The sequence below is a fragment of the Platichthys flesus genome, chromosome 17 (genome assembly GCF_949316205.1).
Source record: "Platichthys flesus chromosome 17, fPlaFle2.1, whole genome shotgun sequence".
Taxonomy (NCBI): domain Eukaryota; kingdom Metazoa; phylum Chordata; class Actinopteri; order Pleuronectiformes; family Pleuronectidae; genus Platichthys; species Platichthys flesus.
The window spans coordinates 21,092,180-21,112,355 of NC_084961.1; the positions used below are offsets into that span (position 1 = coordinate 21,092,180).

At 43.3% G+C, this 20,176-nt stretch overlaps 1 protein-coding gene across 2 annotated transcripts in view; it reads left to right on the top strand.

Annotated features, from left to right (window-relative positions):
* arhgef1a (Rho guanine nucleotide exchange factor (GEF) 1a) overlaps positions 1-20,176 on the top strand; it is a 111,735-nt gene that overhangs the window by 69,820 nt on the left and 21,739 nt on the right. For both annotated transcript variants that reach the window (XM_062409871.1, XM_062409870.1), the window contains exons 13-18: positions 8,119-8,195; positions 8,338-8,510; positions 14,036-14,103; positions 17,724-17,912; positions 19,093-19,176; positions 19,424-19,473. In XM_062409871.1, the coding sequence (XP_062265855.1) occupies positions 8,119-8,195; positions 8,338-8,510; positions 14,036-14,103; positions 17,724-17,912; positions 19,093-19,176; positions 19,424-19,473 (641 nt within the window). The remainder of the gene's footprint in view (positions 1-8,118; positions 8,196-8,337; positions 8,511-14,035; positions 14,104-17,723; positions 17,913-19,092; positions 19,177-19,423; positions 19,474-20,176) is intronic.

Genomic DNA, 20,176 nt, shown 5'->3' on the forward strand with positions numbered 1-20,176 from the left:
ATCTCTGATTCATGATCGACCACAGTGATCCACGATGTGGCTGCAGCTGCATTTCTGGATCTGCAAAGATAGAGCACAAGGACTCCATTGAAGAAGTCAAGTCTGTAACATGTATTGACGAGTCATGGAAATCCATTGGTCAAAATGTGTATGAACCCTGTTATTAGTAAGCCTACACCAAAAGCACTGCGATACTGTATACTATACATATATTTATGTGATGCTTGATGTTATATGTTGTGTATATATACTAGTGCTGTCAAAAGATAAAAATATTTAATCACAATTAATCGCATTTATGTCATAGTTAACTCAAAATTAATTACAATTTAAAATAATGATTGTGACTTAGTCAACCACCAACATTTACGTCTCGTCTCGTCAACGAAAGTTAAAATAGAATTAGTCATAGTTTTTATTTCAAGATCCGTAATTTTCTTGCCGTGAGAAATTCGATGTGGCGGGAGTGCGTGTAAAAAACACCGGCGTCACACGGCGAAAGCGTGAGAGTTGGCAGCTCTGCGTTAATCTCGCGAGAAAAAATCGACGTCGGTAAAATGGGTTTGCGTTAACGCCGTTACTAAAGCGTTCTCCTCTCCAATGCTCGCTCCCTGTGTAATAAGACTGACAAACTTCGCCTTCTCATCCGGACAAATAGAGACTTTTCCCTTTCTTCTGTCTTGTGTTTTACGGAATCGTGGCTGACCGAAGTCACACCGGACTCCGCTGCACAGCTGACCGGCTTTCAGCTGTTACGCGCGGACCGCGACCCGATCCTCTCACACAAGGCAAAGGGTGGAGGGATTTGTTTTTATATAAACCATGGCTGGTGCAGTGATGTGAAAGTAATTTTACAGTTCTGTTCTCCGGACCTGGAAACTTTTTTCATCACCTGCAGACCATTCTACTCTCCCCGTGAATTCACCTCTTTCATCCTGGCCGGAGTTTACATCCCCCCGCAAGCTGATGTGCGCTAAGCTCAACAACAACTAGCTGAGCAGATACTGGGAGTAGAGAGAAGGAGAGAGAACACGTATTCCCCCGTTATTGTTCTTGGGGACTTTAATAAGGGGAACTTATCGAAGGAGCTCCCGAAATACAAACAGTTAATAAAATGCCCGACCAGGGGGGATAACACCCTGGATCACTGTTAAAGCACCATCAGCAAGGCTTATCATGCAGTTTCCCGCGCTGCCCTGGGTCTATCCGACCACGCTCTCATTCACCTGATCCCGGCTTACAGACAGAAACTTAAACTTTCTAAACCTGCTGTGCTGAGATCCAAGAACTGGAGCAACAGGGAAGCTGTGGAGGAGCTGCGTGACTGCCTTGATAACACTGATTGGGACATTTTTAGAACTGCTTCTAACAGCCTGGACGAATATACAGATGCTGTGAAGTCCTACATCAGCTTCTGTGAAGACCGATGTATTCCGACACGCACCAGGGTGTGTTATAACAACGACAAGCCCTGGTTCACAGCAAAGCTCAAACAGCTTCGGTTGGAGAAGGAGGTGGCCTTCAAGAGTGGGGACATGGATAGGTTCCGACTGATTAAATACTCGTTTGGCAAGGAGAATAAGGAGACAAAACGACAGTATTCAAAGAAGCTGGAACAACAGTTTGCAGCCAACGACTCCTCTTCTGTCTGGAAAGGCCTTCGTGTGATCACCGGTTGCAAAATCAAATCCCCCCACTCTGTGGAAGACCTGAGACTTGCAAACGAACTGAATGACTTCTACTGTAGATTCGATAGACAATCTCAAACACCCCCCCCCCCCCGCATTTATCACACCTCTTCTCCCCAGCCTGGACAAAGACAATAGCCCCCCCCCCCACAAAATGGCCCCAGACTGCCCCATCCCCTCCATCCCCCCCATCACACATCCATCCCCCCCATCACACCCCATCACACCTCTCTCAATTCAGGAGAGAGATGTAAATAAGCTCCTGAAGAGACTGAACCCCTGTAAGGCAGCTGGACCAGATGCTGTCTCCCCCTCAACACTAAGGCACTGTGCGGATCAGCTGTCTCCAGTGTTCACAGACATCTTCAACACCTCCCTGGCTGAATGTGTTGTACCCGCCTGCCTTAAAACATCCACCATCATCCCCGTTCCCAAGAAGCAGAGGATCACAGGCCTTAATGACTACAGACCAGTCGCCCTGACCTCTGTAGTGATGAAGACCTTTGAGCGCCTCGTGCTGAACCACCTCAAGACCATAACAAACCATCTCCTCGAACCGCTGCAGTTTGCCTACAGAGCCAACAGGTCCGTAGACGGCGCAGTCAACATGGGACTCCACTTCATCCTCCAGCACCTCGACTCCCATGGCACCTACCCCAGGATCCTGTTTGTGGACTTCAGCTCCGCATTCAACACCATCTCCCCAGCTCTTCTCCAGGACAAGCTGACACAGCTGAGTGTGCCTGAGCCCACCTGCAGGTGGGTCACTAACTTCCTGACCGACAGGAAGCAGCGCGTGAGGCTGGGGAAGCTTGTCTCTGACACCCGGACCATCAGCACTGGAGCCCCCACAGGGTTGTGTGCTCTCTCCTCTCCTCTCCTCTTCTCCCTCTACACCATCAACTGCACCTGCAGCCATCCCTCTGTAAAACTTCTGAAGTTTGCTGACGACACCACCCTTATTGGATTAATTTCCAATGGGGATGAGGCCGCCTACAGAGAGGAAGTAAACAGCCTGGCTTCCTGGTGCAGCCAGAACCACCTGGAGCTGAACGCTTTAAAAACTGTAGAGATGGTAGCAGATTTCAGGAGGAGCCCAGCTCAAACCGTCCCTCTCACCATGTGCAACTCCCCTGTTAAAACAGTGTCTTTCAGATTCCTGGGGACGATCATTTCACAGGACCTGAGATGGGCGGAGAACATCACCTCCATCATCAAGAAGGCCCAGCAGAGGATGTTCTTCCTGCGGCAACTGAGGAAATTCAGCATGCCGCGGAAAGTGATGGTTGAGTTCTACACAGCCATCATTGAGTCCATCCTCACCTCATCCATCACCGTCTGGTTCGCTGCTTCCACTGCCAAGGACAAGGGCAGACTGCAGCGGATCATCCGGTCAGCTGAGAAGGTCATCGGCTGTGACCTGCCGGCTCTCATAGATCTGTTCCACTCCAGGACCAGTAAGAGAGCAGGCAAGATCATCGCTGATCCTTCCCATCCCGCTCACCACCTGTTCCAGAGACTCCCGTCCGGAAAAAGGTTCTTGGCCATCAGGACTAAAACCTTGCGTCACCTGAACAGTTTTTTCCCCCATGGCAGTGGGGCTCACAAACAAGCCCCCTGCATCACACTGACTCCGCATCACACTGACTCTGTTGTTTGTAAAGTGGCAATAAAAAGAATTCTGATTCTGATCTGATTCTGATTCTGATTTAACTGACAGCACTAATATATACATGTCATTATTATCCTGTACATTATATCAATGACGTTTATATAATTTTATTGGTGATATAACATTTCCAAGTTATATATAGAGTCAAAGCTTTACTTACATACAAAACAGATAGTGGACAAACACAAAATGCCTAGCAAGTAGAAGAAATCAGGTGAAGCTTGAAACGTCTCTTTGCCTTCTCTGGGGGCCTTCTGGCAGAATCTGCTCCAGTGTGTAGATGTCTATGGTGTGTAGCTGTGTACTTCAGAGTAGCTTCTAGTCTTATTTGGAGTGAGGCACACAGGTCTGTGTGCTCCTGGCTGTGGAAGGTTTGATCCATGTCATCTGCCACCAGCAGTCTGCCCTGCCCCCTCCTGGCTGAACTTTTCAATGCTGCTGCCTGAGCCGCAAGGTCGGATTTACTGTACAGGATGTTCTTTATCGTGTTTTTCATTTGGGCATTTAAGAGATAAGAGAAAAAATAAATTTATTGGTCCCACACACATGCACACACACGACATGCAAATGGGGGGAAATTTTCTCTCTGCTTTTGTCCCATCTGGTGAACACAGGAGGACACACAGAGCAGTGGGCTGCCTTGCACAGCGCCCGGGGACCAGGCGTTGGGGGAGTAAGGTGCCTTGCTCAGGAGCACTTAGACAGTGCTTTTGTTTTGTCACTCCGTGGAGTCGAACCAGAGACCACCGTTGGATTCTCTGCCCATAGTCCAACTTTCTGACACTAGTCCACCGCCTCTCCCGTTTTACTGGAATACTTGGTAAATTTAATAACTACAATAGGACAGTTTAATGCCAAATAATGCAGCAATGCCAGTGGAGTCAAAAGCTGAGTGTGCCATGGACATGTGAATATGGTGCTGACTTTGCCAGTATTTTGGAAGGACAAATGTATGAGACATTGCCACGCGAAGACACAGCTATAAGCGGATTTGCATTTGCAAAGCTCACAGCATTGGGGGGTCAACTGCAAATCTTGTCAGGCTTGTAAAACTGCTAGCGATTGGAACCCCACGTCATTTCGCAGCAGTTCCTGGTAGTTTTCTGTGCTGCTTGCAAATTCCTGTGAACAGTCGTCAACCTGAACTTTCACAGAAATGTAAAGTGCAGTTTACCAATAAAAATCCCTCTTCTCATTCAGTATGAGCCAGTTCTAGATCCTACTCTACTGTAAATAAAGCTTCCAATGATTAGGCAAACATTTGCAGCATTGCAAAGAACAAATAAAAGAGTAAACAATAAAGAGAGCCTTACTTTTTTGCATATCGTATTCACACAACAAAGCATATACTCGCCTCACTCTCACCACAAACTTTTTCCTATGTTTCCTTAGATCCCAATGTAATGGGTCAGATTAGGCTTTTAAAGATTTACTCAAAAAAAGATTATTTAAACTTATTTAAGCTGGTGGCGAGGAGCAAGCTTAACATCTAACTGCCTTCATCCATGCGTCTACCTTGCTTCCACTGAAAAGTATTAATTCTGAATAGACATGTGAGAAAAAAATAGTCTTGCAGTCAAGCCTGTTACATTACATTACATTACATTACATTTCATTTAGCTGACGCTTTTATCCAAAGCAACTTACAATAAGTGCATTCAAACCCGAGGTTACATACCAAGGACGACAAGAATCAAGAAAGTACAATTTCTTCAAGATAAAGCAAAACTACAAAGTGGCATAAGTAAGTGCCATTTAAGTGCTACTAAAGTGTTAGTTTCAAAAAGTTGTTAGTTTTTTTTTTATTCAAGGTAAAGTCGGAAGAGGTATGTTTTTAGTTTCTGGCGGAAGATGTGTAAACTTTCTGATGTCCGGATGTCAATGGGGAGCTCATTCCACCACTAAGGAGCCAGGACGGAAAACAGTCGTGTTTTTGATGAGTGTTAAGCTCGCAGTGAGGGAGCAACGAGCTGATTGGTCGAAGCAGAGTGGAGTGAGCGGGGTGGGGTGTAACGTTTGACCATGTCCTGGATGTAGACTGGACCGGATCCGTTAACAGCATGGTACACAAGTACTAGTGTTTTGAACCGGATGCGAGCAGCCACTGGTAACCAGTGAAGGGAGCGGAGGAGAGGAGTAGTGTGAGTGAATTTAGGTTGGTTAAAAACCAGTCGAGCTGCTGCATTCTGGATGAGCTGCAAAGGTCGGATGGCAGTGGCAGGTAGACCTGCCAGGAGGGAGTTACAGTAATCTAGACGTGAGATGACCAGAGCCTGGACCAGAACCTGCACCGCCATCTGAGTGAGAAGGGGGCGTATTCTCCTGATGTTGTAGAGCATGAATCTACAGGGCCGTGTTGTTGCAGTAATGTTGGCAGTAAGGGAGAGTTGGCTGTCGAGTGATACGCCCAGGTTCCTAGCCGTCTGAGTGGGGGTTAACACAGAGTTGTCAAAGTTAATAGTCAGGTCGTGGATGGGAGAGTCTTTCCCTGAAAGGAAAAGAAGTTCAGTTTTGTCAAGGTTAATCTTCAGGTGGTGTTGAGACATCCACTGAGAGATGTCAGTCAGACAGGCAGAGATTCGTGCTGCTACCTGTGTTTCTAATCAGGGAAAAGACAGGATTAGTTGGGTGTCATCGGCATAGCTATGGTAGGAAAAGCCGTGTGAGTGAATGACAGAGCCGAGGGAGTTGGTGTACAAAGAGAAGAGGAGAGGACCAAGGACAGAACCTTGAGGGACCCCAGTAGTGAGGGGACAAGGTTCAGACACAGATCCTCTCCAAGTTACCCTATAAGTGCGTTCATTGAGGTAGGAAGAGAGCAGGGAGAGAGCAGAGCCTGAGACACTGAGGTCCCTAAGGGAGGAAATGAGGATCTGGTGGTTCACTGTGTCAAATGCAGCAGAGAGGTCTAGAAGGATGAGGACAGAGGAGAGAGAGGCTGCTCTAGCAGTGTGAAGCTGCTGAGAGACAGCAAGGAGGGCAGTCTCAGTTGAGTGACCTGCCTTGAAACCAGACTGGTGAGGGTCAAGAAGTTTATTGTGGTTAAGATAGGAGGAAAGTTGATTAAAGATAGCACGCTCAAGAATTTTGGAAACAAAGGGAAGGAGAGAGACAGGTTATTTACTTCAGACGGGTCCAGGGTGGGTTTCTTCAGGAGAGGATTTACTGTTGCCTCCTTCAGAGAATTAGGGAAACAGCCAGTTGACAGGGAAGTGTTGATTAGATGGGTAAGAAAAGGAAGAAGGTCAGGGGCAATAGACTGGAGAATGTGAGAAGGGATAGGGTCAAGGGGGCAGGTTGTCGGGCGGGCGGAGGTTACCAAGGTCAGAACTTGATTGGGAGACAGGGGGGTGAAAGAGGAGAGCGAAGGGGATGAAGATGAAGTTGTTGGAAGTGTGGTTATAGAAGGAGGATCAGAAAATGAAGAGCGTATGTCATCTATCTTTTTTGTAAAGTAGTTGACAAAGTGGCTTGGTAGAAGAGAGGAAGGAGGAGGGGGACTGGGAGGGTTGAGGAGGTTGGAAAAGATGGAGAAGAGTTTTTTGGGGTTAGAAAATGAGGCTTGAATTGCAGTTTGGTAAAAAGTGCTTTTGGCTGTGGAAATAGAGGCAGAAAAAGAGGAAAGAAGAGACTGATAAGCTAGCAGGTCGTCCAGTTGTTTAGATTTCCGCCATTTCCTTTCTGATGCTCGCCTAGTGGCTCTGACGGCACGCACCGAGTCAGACAACCACGGAGCTGGGAAGGACTTGCGGACCTGTCGTGACGTAAGAGGACAGAGAGAGTCAAGAGAGGAGGACAGAGTAGAAAGGAGAATGTCAGTGGCAGAGTTAGGATGCTGTTAACTGCAGTTATCCTGTTATAATCTGTGCACTTGAAAGTTGCTCTTTAAGTCCAATGAATCATTTAAAAAGTTGACTACAGAAACCATAAAGAATCAGTAAGTTGTTAAAAATCACCACAGCATCTAATCACTGTCTAACTGAGAGCATATTTTCTTTAATTGTATATTTATTGCAATGATTTAGCGGGGGCAGGGCGTACAGCGTGGATTAAAATCTAATATAAAAATGTAAGTAACGAGTAAATATACAAGATAAAGATGACAAAATGCTGTAGAAAGGCGGAAAACATGATGAAATCTGGAGAGAGACAGGTGACTCGGCCAAACTCACTATATTCAGAAACTCCAGCTCTCTACAAACCAACTGCAGCTTATGCTCTGATCATGACGCAGCGGCGCTGATCACTAAGCAGCTGTGACCAGAGAAACTCTGTATTTCACTGTTCTTCTACCATGTCACTGACCGGATGCTTAACGTGAACAAGCTACGATCTCACTGCATGTGTCGCTCTGAGCGAGTGAGCGGGGTACATGCAGCGGGTCATTCTGCGCATGCACAAATTAATCATTTGACGTGTAAAATTAAATAACCTGATCCCTTGTCTCCTATGGAGTTTTAATAGTGTGAAATCATATGACACTATATTTCTTTGTGACAGGTAACTTTGATTTTTTCTGTTCTGTGTTCCTTTACAGGGTTTTGAACATTTTCCACTTGTTCAAGATGTATTTCTTGTTTGACAACAATGCAAATAATTGGGGAAACCTTAACTTCCAGACTATTAACAGGACTGTGTGCTTTAAATTATAACCACAAAATTTGTAGAAAAGCTTTTTCAGACTTTGTTTAAGGGTAGTTTGTGACTAGGTTTCACATGTAACATTGTATGTATGTGTGTGTGTGTGTGTGTCTGTAGATATACACGTCTTACTGATGACAGACATCCTGGTGTTTCTGCAAGAGAAAGACCAGAGGTACATCTTTCCAAGTTTGGTAAGAAAAAGTAACTCATTCATGTCCAAATTAAAAGTGATTTCTCTGATGGTCATTTGTTGTGCAGGTGATTGAAAGAATGGCTGTTCATACTGCTGTTCTTTCGCCTTTCCTCTATCTATCTGTCTACTTTGTATCCTAGGACAAATCTCCAGTACTCTCCCTCCAGAACCTTATAGTGAGAGATATAGCCAATCAGGAGCGAGGCATGTTTCTCATCAGCGACTCCTCTCCTCCTGAGATGTACGAGATTCATGCTGCCTCCAAGGAAAACAAGAATGTCTGGATACGACACATTGAGCACACAGTCAGCAAGTGAGCAAATGCACCAACACAGTGTGTCCATGTCATTGACAGTCATACAGTTAGACTTGAGAAAAACTGTTTATTTAAACACTAGAAATAGTGATCAGTATAGTAATTGTGGAACATCATTCATATTTGCATATTTTGATGTATCGGTTTAAGTTTCTTTTGAGGCTAGACAATTGTTCCTAACCTGAAAAGCTGAATGTTACCAATGCTTAAGTTCCCCAAAACTAAGTAGAATATGAGTGAATAGTTTAACATTTTATCTACATCAAATGTTTTAGCAAATAATAATCTTCCAGCTGGAAGTGAAAATGTAAAAAAAAAAATTGGAGGCTCTCATTACTGGAAATATGGATGTTCGGGCATATCTGAGTAAACACCTGAGAAGGCCCCTGTCTCTGGCACCACAGATTTACTTTGAGACGTATTCATTTCTCAGAGACAATGCATATTAGGTCATCATAAGTGGGAATGGACTCAAGCCCACACCTACCTTTACATCTTCAATCATTCACATGTTGCAACAAACTACCAACTACCCCTAACCAGCTTTGGGGGGGCCCAGCTTGCAAAAGTTTGAGAACCCCTACTTTAGAAGAATATGTTCTGTTTGTAGAACTACCAATTCACATATTAGAACATAGACCAAGTATTTTATACTGCAGATGATATGCGATTACATTAAACTGTTAAAACAGAACACATGCATCAAGCAGTTTAGTGACAGTAGGTGCCAGTTGTGAACTGCACAGATACAGAATTATTGATCATGAAACGGGCAACGAGGTGTAAGTCTGAACGCTTTTGCCTCACATTCAACATGACTGTCACTGGTGTGTGAATTCAAACAATAGAAGAAATACAATCCGCCTACCACACGGGAGACCCAGGTTTGAATCCCGACTGATCCTTATAGCAAGACTCAGCCATGGAACCAGACTCAGCAGAGGCAAAGGCTCCCCTATCATCTGAGTCCCTACGGACACCGACATCAGCTGATTAACTCTACGTGGCAGTGGTCAATCATGATGCCACAGTGTTTCGTCACGAGGCTTGCCTAACCCACCATGAGGCTGCCTTCACTCGCCAAGAACAAGCCCTGCATGGCTTTCAAAAGACTTTGATGGATGTACTGGCTCGCATGCCACCACCGGTCCCCTCTGGAGCTCCAGTACCAATCGCGCTCACATTGCCTACGTCATAACTCTCCTGACCAGAAAGGCCCAGGCATGGGCCACAGCTGTTTGGGAACAGTAGGTCTGTGATGACTTCAACACCTTCCTGTGCGAGATGCGTTGGGTGTTTGACCATCCAGTAGGGGGGTAGAGATGCAGCTAACCGCCTTTTCCAGCTGCGTCAAGGCAGTGCTAGTGTTGCTGAGTAAGCCGTGCTCTTCTGAACCTTGGCAGCTGAGTTTAAGTGGAACAAGGAGGCCCTGAGGGCGGCGTTCCGGCAGGGGCTCGCTGGCGGTATCAAAGATGAGCTGGCAGATAAAGGTCCTGTTTCAGATCTGGAGTCCCTAATTGACCAGACATTCCGTCTCGACCACCATCCACATTCTTGGACCCCCCCCCCCCCCCCCCCATGGTCTCCTTCACCCTCTACCCATCCCCAAGCGACCCTGGTCCCACAATTCCATGGACTTTATTACAGGTCTTCCCCTCTCTCAGGGAAACACTGTTATTCTGGTGATTGTCAACCGCTTTTCTAAGCGTGTCGGTTTGTCCCCCTGCCCAAATTCCCCTCTGCTCTTGAGACTGCTGAGGCTGTTTGTGAGAACGTCTTCAGGGTCTTCGGTCTTCCCCTTGATATGGTCTCAGATCGTGGGCCCCAATTTATGGCTCAGTTTTGGAGGGCCTTCTGCAAACTGATTGGGGCTACTGTTAGCCTCTCCTCTGGGTTCCATCCAGAGTCCAATGGACAGACGGAGAGACTAAATCAGGACCCGGAGACCACCCTCCTATGCCTCCTCTTATCCTTCGTCTTGGAGAAGGTATGTGATCTCGGCTGAATACGCTCATAACACTTTGGGCTCCTCTGCTACAGGTCTCAGTCCCTTCGATTGCCAGTTTGGGTTTCAGCCTCCACTGTTCCCCGACCAAGAGTTAGAGGTTGGTGTTCCCTCAGCCCAGAGCTTGTCAGACGGTGCAGGCGTGTCTGGGGCATGGCCCGGTCTACCCTGCGGAGGTCTGTCCAACATTACCAACACCGCGCCAACTGCTGCCGCAGACCTACAACCCCTCCACGTCCTGGACAGAGTGTCTATCTGTCAACACGAGACCTTCCTCTGCAGGTTTTTGGGGTCCTTCAAGATTGTGAGGAAGATTAATCCAGTGTCCTATTGCCTCCAACTCCCCCGATCCATGCGGGTCAACACAACGTTCCATGTCTCCCGCCTACGCCCGGTCGCCAGGAGCCAGCTGGTCCCACCAGGTAAGCCCTCTCCGCCCCCCAGAATCATCGATGGCGGTCCGGCTTATTGTATCCACCGTCTAATGGATTGTTGCCTTGTGTGGAGGACTCTTCAATATCTGGTGGACTGGGAGGGCTATGGTCCGGAGGAACTGTCCTGGGTTCCGTCTCGGCATGTACTCGAGCCCTCATCAGGACATTCCACCAAAGTCATCCAGATCGCCCTCGAGGTAACGTCAGCAGACGTTCATAGGGAGGGGGGTCCGGTCTAGATTCTGAACTTTATTGCTGCATCCCTGCAGCTTGCACCTTCCTCACCAGCTATTCAGAAACCGTTGGCACCCAGCCTGTCTTGCATAGTTACTGCTCCATCATCTCAATCACAGCCTTCTTCATCACATAACACCCCTGTTTCACTTGTTTGTAACATGCTGCACCCCCACCTCCTGTCATTCCTAGACTTGTTGACATATATATATATATATATATCAAGATATATATATATATATATATATCAAGAGAGGAGTTCCCCCTAATAGAGACTGAGCACAAGGTCTCAACCTCCTGTCATTCCTAGACTTGTTGACATATGTCCCTCTGTTAACGTCCCCATACCAAAGGGCGTTGACAAACGCGGTAGGCTAGCCCTCTACCACAGGGGCATGATGGTGCGCAATAACTTCAAAAACCTGGCCTGCACATTTTCTAACTGTATGTGTGCTTCTTCTGCAGATGCACCAATGTCTGTAACACCTGCCCCCACAATCCGACCACTAAAGGGTTGCTTTAAAAAAAAATATATATATGTTCTATTTCTTTGCATGGCTTCCCTGTCAACAAATATACTGATTGAAAAAATAAATCAAATATCAGCTCAGGAGATTTGACTTAGACTCTACCCTGCCTCCCTTCACGTCTCCTGCACATTGGTGACCACCAGAGCTGTGGACATTTCTCCATTCTTAGATGCATCGCGACGCGGACTTGGACTCTGCTGACTTACTATAATCAGCGCTGCTTCAGTATCAGAGCAGACACACATTAAAGGTTTACTCATCCTGTATGTGTCAGAGGCTCTGTCAGAGTCTATTTTCTCCTCATTCCCCCTCTGACCTGCGCTCACTTTCCACTAATTTAAATCTAGAATAGAATGAAAAATTATCCTCCTCAACTGCAAGGATCTTAATCATATGGCACCATTTTACCTTAAAGAGCTGATAGTACCATAACAATCCACTGACTAGAGCACTGCGCTCCCAGAATTCAGGCTTCCTTGTCATCCCTAAAGTCTCTAAAAGCAGAGTAAGAGCCAGAGCTTTCAGCTATTAAGCACCTCTCCTGGGGAATCATCTCCCACTTTCAGTTCGGGAGGCAGACACCATCTGTACGTTTAAGAGTAGACTTAAAACCTTCCTTTACGATAAAGCTTATAGTTAGAGCTGGTACATGCTTGTCTATACCTACTCTTAGTTATGCTGCTATAGCTCTAGAATGTTGTGGAACACATGACACATGGAGTTTCTCTTTCCTCTTCTCCCTCCTTATCACTTCAAAGGTCTTAAACTTTTGATCAGCTGATGAATAGCCTATTTGAGTTAAATTGTTGTTTTCAATAAATTGCCTGCTCACAACTTTTGGTCTCTTGTTCCCATTTCTTCTTTTTGCATTTTGAAGCTCTACTTAGAACCTTCCTAAGATCCAACACTGCAAAATGCAAATTCATGCAATTTTTTAACTGGTCTTAAGATTTTGATCAGGAGTGTATCTGAATGTTGTTTATCCTTGGGAACAGACTTCCTAATTTGCCAAGTTTGGAACTGTGATTTATCCACAGAATCTGACCAATTGGGCAGAAAATGAAAAGCATTAAACATTCTCCAATCTGACACCAGTAAATAAATGTCAGGATAGCACAGTCCAAATTTCAGTCTCTTAGCCCTAGGCATTGTGGAGCTGCATTACTGTGTTAAAAACGTACTATGCACAACAGAAAACAGTTCAATCAGTCAAAATAAATCAGTAAGCAGGAACGAGTGGGCTTTATAGTAGGGCTGTAATGAACACCTACTTTGATAATCAAATGTGTTGATTATTACTTTGATTATTAATAAACTAGTTTAATTAAAAGGTAAAAGCAACATCCTTTCCAGCGATACTTATTAATCTTCTTGTATAATGCTATTTCTATAAGTATTAGGGATATTGTCAACTTAATTTGAACTTAATTCCAGTTTCAGATATGTATGTGTCATGGTTTTGTCATGATTGCTGACTGTTTATTTTCCGCCGCTTTATGAAGAGTGTTTTCAGTTGAATTATTACCTCCTTGTGTGTCATGTTCATCCCTGTCTTTATGTTTGTTTATGAATTGTTTCTGTGTCTCGTGTTTTCCCACTCCCTGTGTTTGTTTTTTTTTAGTAGTTTCTGCTGCTAGTATGTTTTCTTTCTTTCTGTTGGGACATTTTCCATTAAAAGGACGCTTTCTGTTTAAAGCTCTGCATCTTGGGACCACCTGCTTTAACATGACCCTGACACTACGATTCCAGTCAGACTAATTAAAATTGCAGTTCAAGATACCTTAGTTTGCGTCAATTCAAGATACTATAAATCAAGTTTAACTGGTCAGAATGGCTTTGTAAATATCATAAAGTTCAATTATGGCCTAGGTGGAACACTAGTTGAATTAAATTGTAGATATCTGAAAATGGAATAACGAAAGTTGATATCAGTAATGTTTTAGATAGGTAAACTTGATAAAGCAATGTTAAAACGGCCGTAACCTGCTGAATGTGTCTCTCTGTTACAGAGAGCTACATGCATGAATTTGTCTGTTTGAGTAGAGGCTTGGCTGTCACTCATACCCGAAAGGCTCTGTCAGGCCACAGCAGACAAGCTGCTCTCAGCTGAATGAATGGCTGTATTAACACATGCACATGTAATGCTAACAATGCAGCCTCTTCCAGCAGATCATTATTGCTGTATCTCTTCCTCTTGTTTCAGTGTCCAATATGTATCAGTACATCTTTTACATCTAAAATAACTTTTACCAATACAATGCTCTGTCAATCTCCTCACTGATAACAGGATTTGTGTGGTCTGTGCTATTGTGTGTTTAGGTGTCCATCAAGAGAGGAGTTCCCCCTAATAGAGACTGAGCACAAGGCCCATCTGAGGAGACTCAAAGGTCAGGAGACACAATTAAGGATATTCCAATATGGCACACTGCATGGCCTCTATTTCTTGGCAGGCAGATTTTTTTCTCATTTTCCCTGCTCTGTATGCAAGAAAACAGTTTTTGAAGGCCAAATTATGTTTTAGCTAATCTGACTATGTCTGTTATCAAAAGGGGTTTAACGCTACACAAAAATCACAGCTCGGTAAGTATCTTGGTTTTGAGTTCACCGTTCAGTACGTTTTCATCACAGTAGACACAGAGAATATTTTACAGATTTTTATTTATTTTGATCAAGCCTTGTTAAGTGAGCAGCCTATAACTGTCTTTCTTACCTAAGTAAATTTTAAATAAAGAAGTTATTGTCTCAAGTTACAAATGAATATAAATTGTAAATTAAATAAATAATGAGTAAGGTGCAGCGTGAGGTAAATGAACTGCTCTTAAACTGCACCGTATTGTATTTTATATTATTCAATATACTGTATGTATTTATTTTTTGTTTTTCTTCAAAATAGTTAACTACCACCACATTGTTTGTAGAAAGGTAAATTATTAATGGTTTGTATTTATATAGCGCTTTGCTGGACTTGATGACCACTCAAAGTGCTTTATATTACAGTTGGCCATTCACCAAGTCACACATAAAGTACATCTATTAGCAGCCCTTTTTTTCTATGAGGGGCAATTCAGCATTCAGCCTCTTGCCCAAGGACACTTTGGCATGCAGATTGGAGAACCCTGTCATGCTAAGGACAGAGGTTTATAAAGGGCTGGTATGACTTGCAGACTGAAATGCGGACGAGAGGGAACTATGTAATGGAGCTTGTTTACTTTCAGTGTGTGTTTGAGCGGTCAAATGTCCGCTGCTATAAAAACACCTATGTCGCTAATTTCTGCTTTGACACAGTCCGAATTATTTGGACTGTGTCAAAGCAGAAATGAGCGACAAAAGTGTTTTTATAGCAGCTTTAATGTGTGTACCAAACCAAAAGGCCTGTGACGGAAACACCAAGTTGTCAATGTGTTTTTGTACGAGAGGAAGAGATAGAGCGATAGAAAAGATCCAGGACTGGCTGAGTGAATACAACACGGAGAAACAACAAAAAGACGAACATCGATTGATCTGTCCAAAAATCCAAGAAGATTCTCCCTACCCTGTCTAGTGCCCCTGAGCAAGGCACCTTACTCCCCCAACATCTGCTCCCCGGGCACCGTACATGGTCGCTCACTGCTCTGTATGTCCTGCACCAGATGGGGCAAAAGCAGAGGTTACATTTCCCTACCTGCATGAGTGTGCCTGTGCATGTCTGTGCATGTGTTTGGGATAAATAAATGCATCTTAATTTCGTCACAAGCGAAATAGGAGTCTCTTTTACACGGCATCAACTTGTGGTAAAATGGGCATAATATGTCCCCTTTAACTCTTCTCAGGATTTCTCATGCATTGATTGATATCATCATTGACTGCCACATATAGAATAATAATAATAACCCTTTTTTTTCCACATTAAAAGAATGCATTCCTTCCTTACTACATACAGACACATTATAACAACTCTTTGCATAGTTGGACCAGATATAAACAATGACATGGTGTAACTGTTCACATATAGAGGAAGAATGTTAGATGTAATCTCAAGTTGTCACAGGAGACACATGGACATAGTCAAATGCCAAATGTGAAGTGATGAACTCAGAGCTATCCACTCATGATCGGCTTACCAGACAGATGTCTGAACAGGGCCTTATACACTACAGTCAAGTCGTTCCTATCTTTCAAATGCTTGTCTTACCAATTGATCCCCCTCAGAAAAAAATGTTCAGCCACAAAAGCCTACATTTTTTTGAAGAGGTCATTGGCAGGGAAGTCAGGGTGCTGGCTATTTCACTCTTAAAACCTCATGGCAACCACCTCTCAGTAGGACTAGGATATGGAGGTACGCTGTGCACCAACTCAGGTTTGTCTCCTTTCTGACTATTGATAACGTTGCTGGGTTTTCCCACCAGCATTTTATCAGCAAAGCTAGAGCTGAGACCAGCTACCCTAAGTGCTTAGAGATATGACTAACAGACCTATCTGACTAACAGTGGCGCCATCATGTGTCTCTATCTTTGTAACCTGTCGGATTAGGAAGAGGAAGGTAGACTTGAAATGGCTTCCTTATGCCTCTCCCGCATTATGAAAGCGCTAGCAGATGCTAGAGGTGGGGTTACTTTTGGTTATCCTAGTCCTAGCTCAGGCAAAGGGATTAGAAGTTTGTACTGATATTACTAGTGGAGCCTTCAACTATATTTTACGGTGGCTCTGAGAGCTCAACGCACAGCAACTTAAGAAAACTCATGCAAGTGGACAAAACACTATCAGCTGTCACACTTAACTCTTTATTTACCTACCTGGATATGTGTGCGTTCATGTGGAATAATGCTGGGAGTCTCTGCAGATGATATTCGCTTTAGGTTCCTGCTGTACAGTGAGGAATAACATAATTGGAAATGCATATCTGCTCATTTATTGATTATAGAGTTTGGTTTTAACTTTGCAGTGTGCCACTTGTGAAGATTAGTGTCCAGTCACATATTTGTGTTTAGAGTTTTGGGAATTAGACCACAATTTCATGATGTGTCTTTGCATTTAAATGAGTGTCTGCCTTACACCAAACCAGCAAAACCTTATTCATCTCTCGTCAAAGCAAACAATTAATACATTTGGATAAGCACAGAAGGCAACAACTACACCCTTTTTGGTGTGCTGGCTATAGCTATTAGTTATAACTTTTTGACAAACATGTTGTAAGCACACAGACAAACAGGTATCCAAATGTATTAATGGGGAATGCGTAGTATGAAGTTACCCTTAATTTTCCTGAAAAATAAATGTAGTTAATAAGAATTGTAGTGTGAAGGAACTAACCTCAATAGATCAGGAGCCTGTTCGAAATAACTTTTTATCACTGAGCGACATCCTTTCAGGCATAAAATTGTCTTTTGGTGAAACCGAAACAGATAGACGTTTTAGATTCAATAGTGATGTTTAAGATTGTCTGGCTGGGTTTTTAACATGTCTCTACACAGGCTTCACAGGCAAACAGGAAGGCTTCATTAGAGTGAAAAATCTGTGACTAACCAAATCTGGAGCATAGCGAACGGCTAATGTAAACAATGATCACCAATTAACATTATCACCGGTTTAACTGGAATAACAGCTGACGCAACCATGAGAACAATGGATAACCCCATCTCGACTTGCAACTTAGTTAAATTAGACGTTTAGATTTCGGGGTACAATTCAAGGTAGTTCGGTGATATAACTTACATACCATGAGTAACCCAACACAACATACAATTTAAAAACAGCCTCTATTACCTATAGGTAGCAGTCATGGTATGAGTGTGATAATGCACATTGTGTTGTCGCTGTGTAGAAAGCATTAGACCTTGGAGTGCATTATTGCTTATGTGTGTAGTAGGGCTGTGTACTACATGCTCATGGGTGTTTTAGGAGTGTGCATCATGTCACAATGCAGTATATAGGCGTTGAGTGTTAACTGGGTAACATTAGGCAGGAATTGTTTTCATGTTTTTTAGATTTGCATTAGATTCATGGTGAATTCATTCTGAACTTACTACAGCTGACCTTCATCACAAGGACCAGGAAATGCTTGAGCTCCTGCAAGAGAGGGTTACAGTATTCTGTGAGCTGGCAGAGGTGTCAAGTGGTCAGGAGGGCCTACAGCCTCCCATCACACGTTACCTATTCAGGGCAGACACACCCCAAGCTCCCCGTGCAGAAAAACTCCTACTGGAAGCCAAAGCTGAAGGTAACACACCAAGTTTCTGATCAACAACAAATTATGGTTTTCTGTTTGTTTGCAAGAGAGGTGTTCAGATTAAAGATCAACTGGACAGGACAAACTTTAATAACTGCAACAATTTCCAAAAAGACCTGTATCAAAGCTTAAAATGCTTCTATTCATTGTTGACAGTTTTTATTCTTTCATGACTCACTTGACAGGACAAATCAGCATTTTCAAAAAATATGTATTTTAAATTTGAGCTCCACTACACAATTCATATTGTCAAATGATTGGCTTTTTATGTGCAACCATATAACAGAGAAGTAGTTCAAACTTGCATGCTGCTTAGGGTTTCTGACTATCTGGTAAAGTGTAGTTAGGTGAACTGGTGTTAATATACTGCTTTAGGGTTAAAGTGTCAGTTGGAGAATGCAGCTTACATGTGAAAATGAAAAGAAGGCAACAGGACATTACTTTGCCTTAAACAATTTCTCAGTTGTCACAAGACCCAGCGAAAATGTATTTTAAACAAGAAGTGTTCTCTGCTCTGAAATGCTAGGGTATTGTCTGTTAAAGGTGTTGAAACCACAACTATTTCCAAGTTAGGTTATGTGGCCGAAAGAGTGTTATGTTTTATACTAACCTGGCTAATTAATGGACCTAAGATAATTTAAGCAACACAGGTTCGATTGTGAACAGGCACTAACAGCCCTATGACAAGCAACCTGACAATATGCAAAATGGATGGATAAGTCAGTAATTGTAATGATACAAAAACAGAGGCAGGCGCCAGTATTATTTTACAACTCCTAGATAGGCAAGGTGTACCTAATGCCATTACATATACATATAAAATCATAAGCACAAAAGGTAACCTCTACGTGAGTCCACCACTGTAATGTAGAATGAAATAGTTCATCAACTGCTATTTGGATTGCTATGAACTAAGCTTTGAATATTAATGATCAACACTGGATGAATCCTACTGACTTTAAGTCATAATTTCTAATATGTTAAACATGTATTCTTTGTTAAGGATCTTACATTAAGCTAAAAAGATTTAGATCAGATAATGTTTAAAAGTCAGGACTGATGTTTTTCTATCACTATTAATTTAGAAGGCAATTAGTGGTGTGTTAGAGATGCCATCTAAATGTCTGTTTGTTATGTTTTTTTGTGTGTGTCTGGGTGTGTTTTTCAACAGTGGACAAGTTGAGTGAAGTCCTTCTGGGCTCCAGTGTGGACATCCCTATTCTATGCCATCACAACCGCAACGTGGTAGAAGCCAGTGAGTCCCACATATTTTCTCATACAACACTGTAGATAGGATGTGACCATATGTTCCCTCAGCATCCAATATGTAGATTTTCATTTTAAGCTTTAAATCACATATTGTTGTGCCATGGTCCATGCTAGTAATAGTCAAGTTTAAGGATGTAAAAACAGCAACTTCTCTGTTTCATTAGCTTGAATAGTCACATATATGAATTTAGTTAGTTGACAACTGAATGGCTGCTATATCTGTCTCTACTCAGGTAATCAGGATCTGTTGATCAATGGAGCCCATGATTTATGTGCAGCAAAGGTGAGCTGATGGACAAGATACTGTTCATACATACATACATACGTATATTTGAATTAGTAGTTCAACCCCACAATGAAAGAGAGACCTTGCTTTGACAACAGCATTTTTTCCCATTGTGTTTGTGATCACAATGACAGTTTTAGCTTTTGCATTACAACATATGTAAAAGCAACATCAAGTTAAACATATATGGTTGAACATCTAAGTAACCATCCAGGACACCAAAGGGCATTCAGAAAGGCCTTCTCAGGTTTTTGGGACACTTAACATGGACGATGTAATATTATAAAAAGGCAGTGGCCAGGGCAAAGGAGATGTCCAGATTGCCATTATCAAAAAGCATCTAAACGCTATCAATCTTCACAGTGATGGCCTGCTCTGAAGGAGGTAATTGGTTCATACACGTGTATGAACCACTTATCACTCAGAACACATGTTGGTGTTGGATATACTGGATCCTTAAAATGCAGTAATAAAAAAAGTCTGACACACTGCATTGTATGAAAATGAGACAGGTTGTTAAAAAAAAAGTTTGAGGTAGTCAGGCTGCCCCACTGCCAAAAAGATCCTAGAGAAAAAAGTTGATAATTTGTTGCGTTTTTTAAGCATACCTAAGGTCCTCAAAAATGCTTTTCCACAGCGATATAATATCCACAAAAACATGGCTCCTGTACCTTCAGTGCTATGGACCGTTCCACTCCTA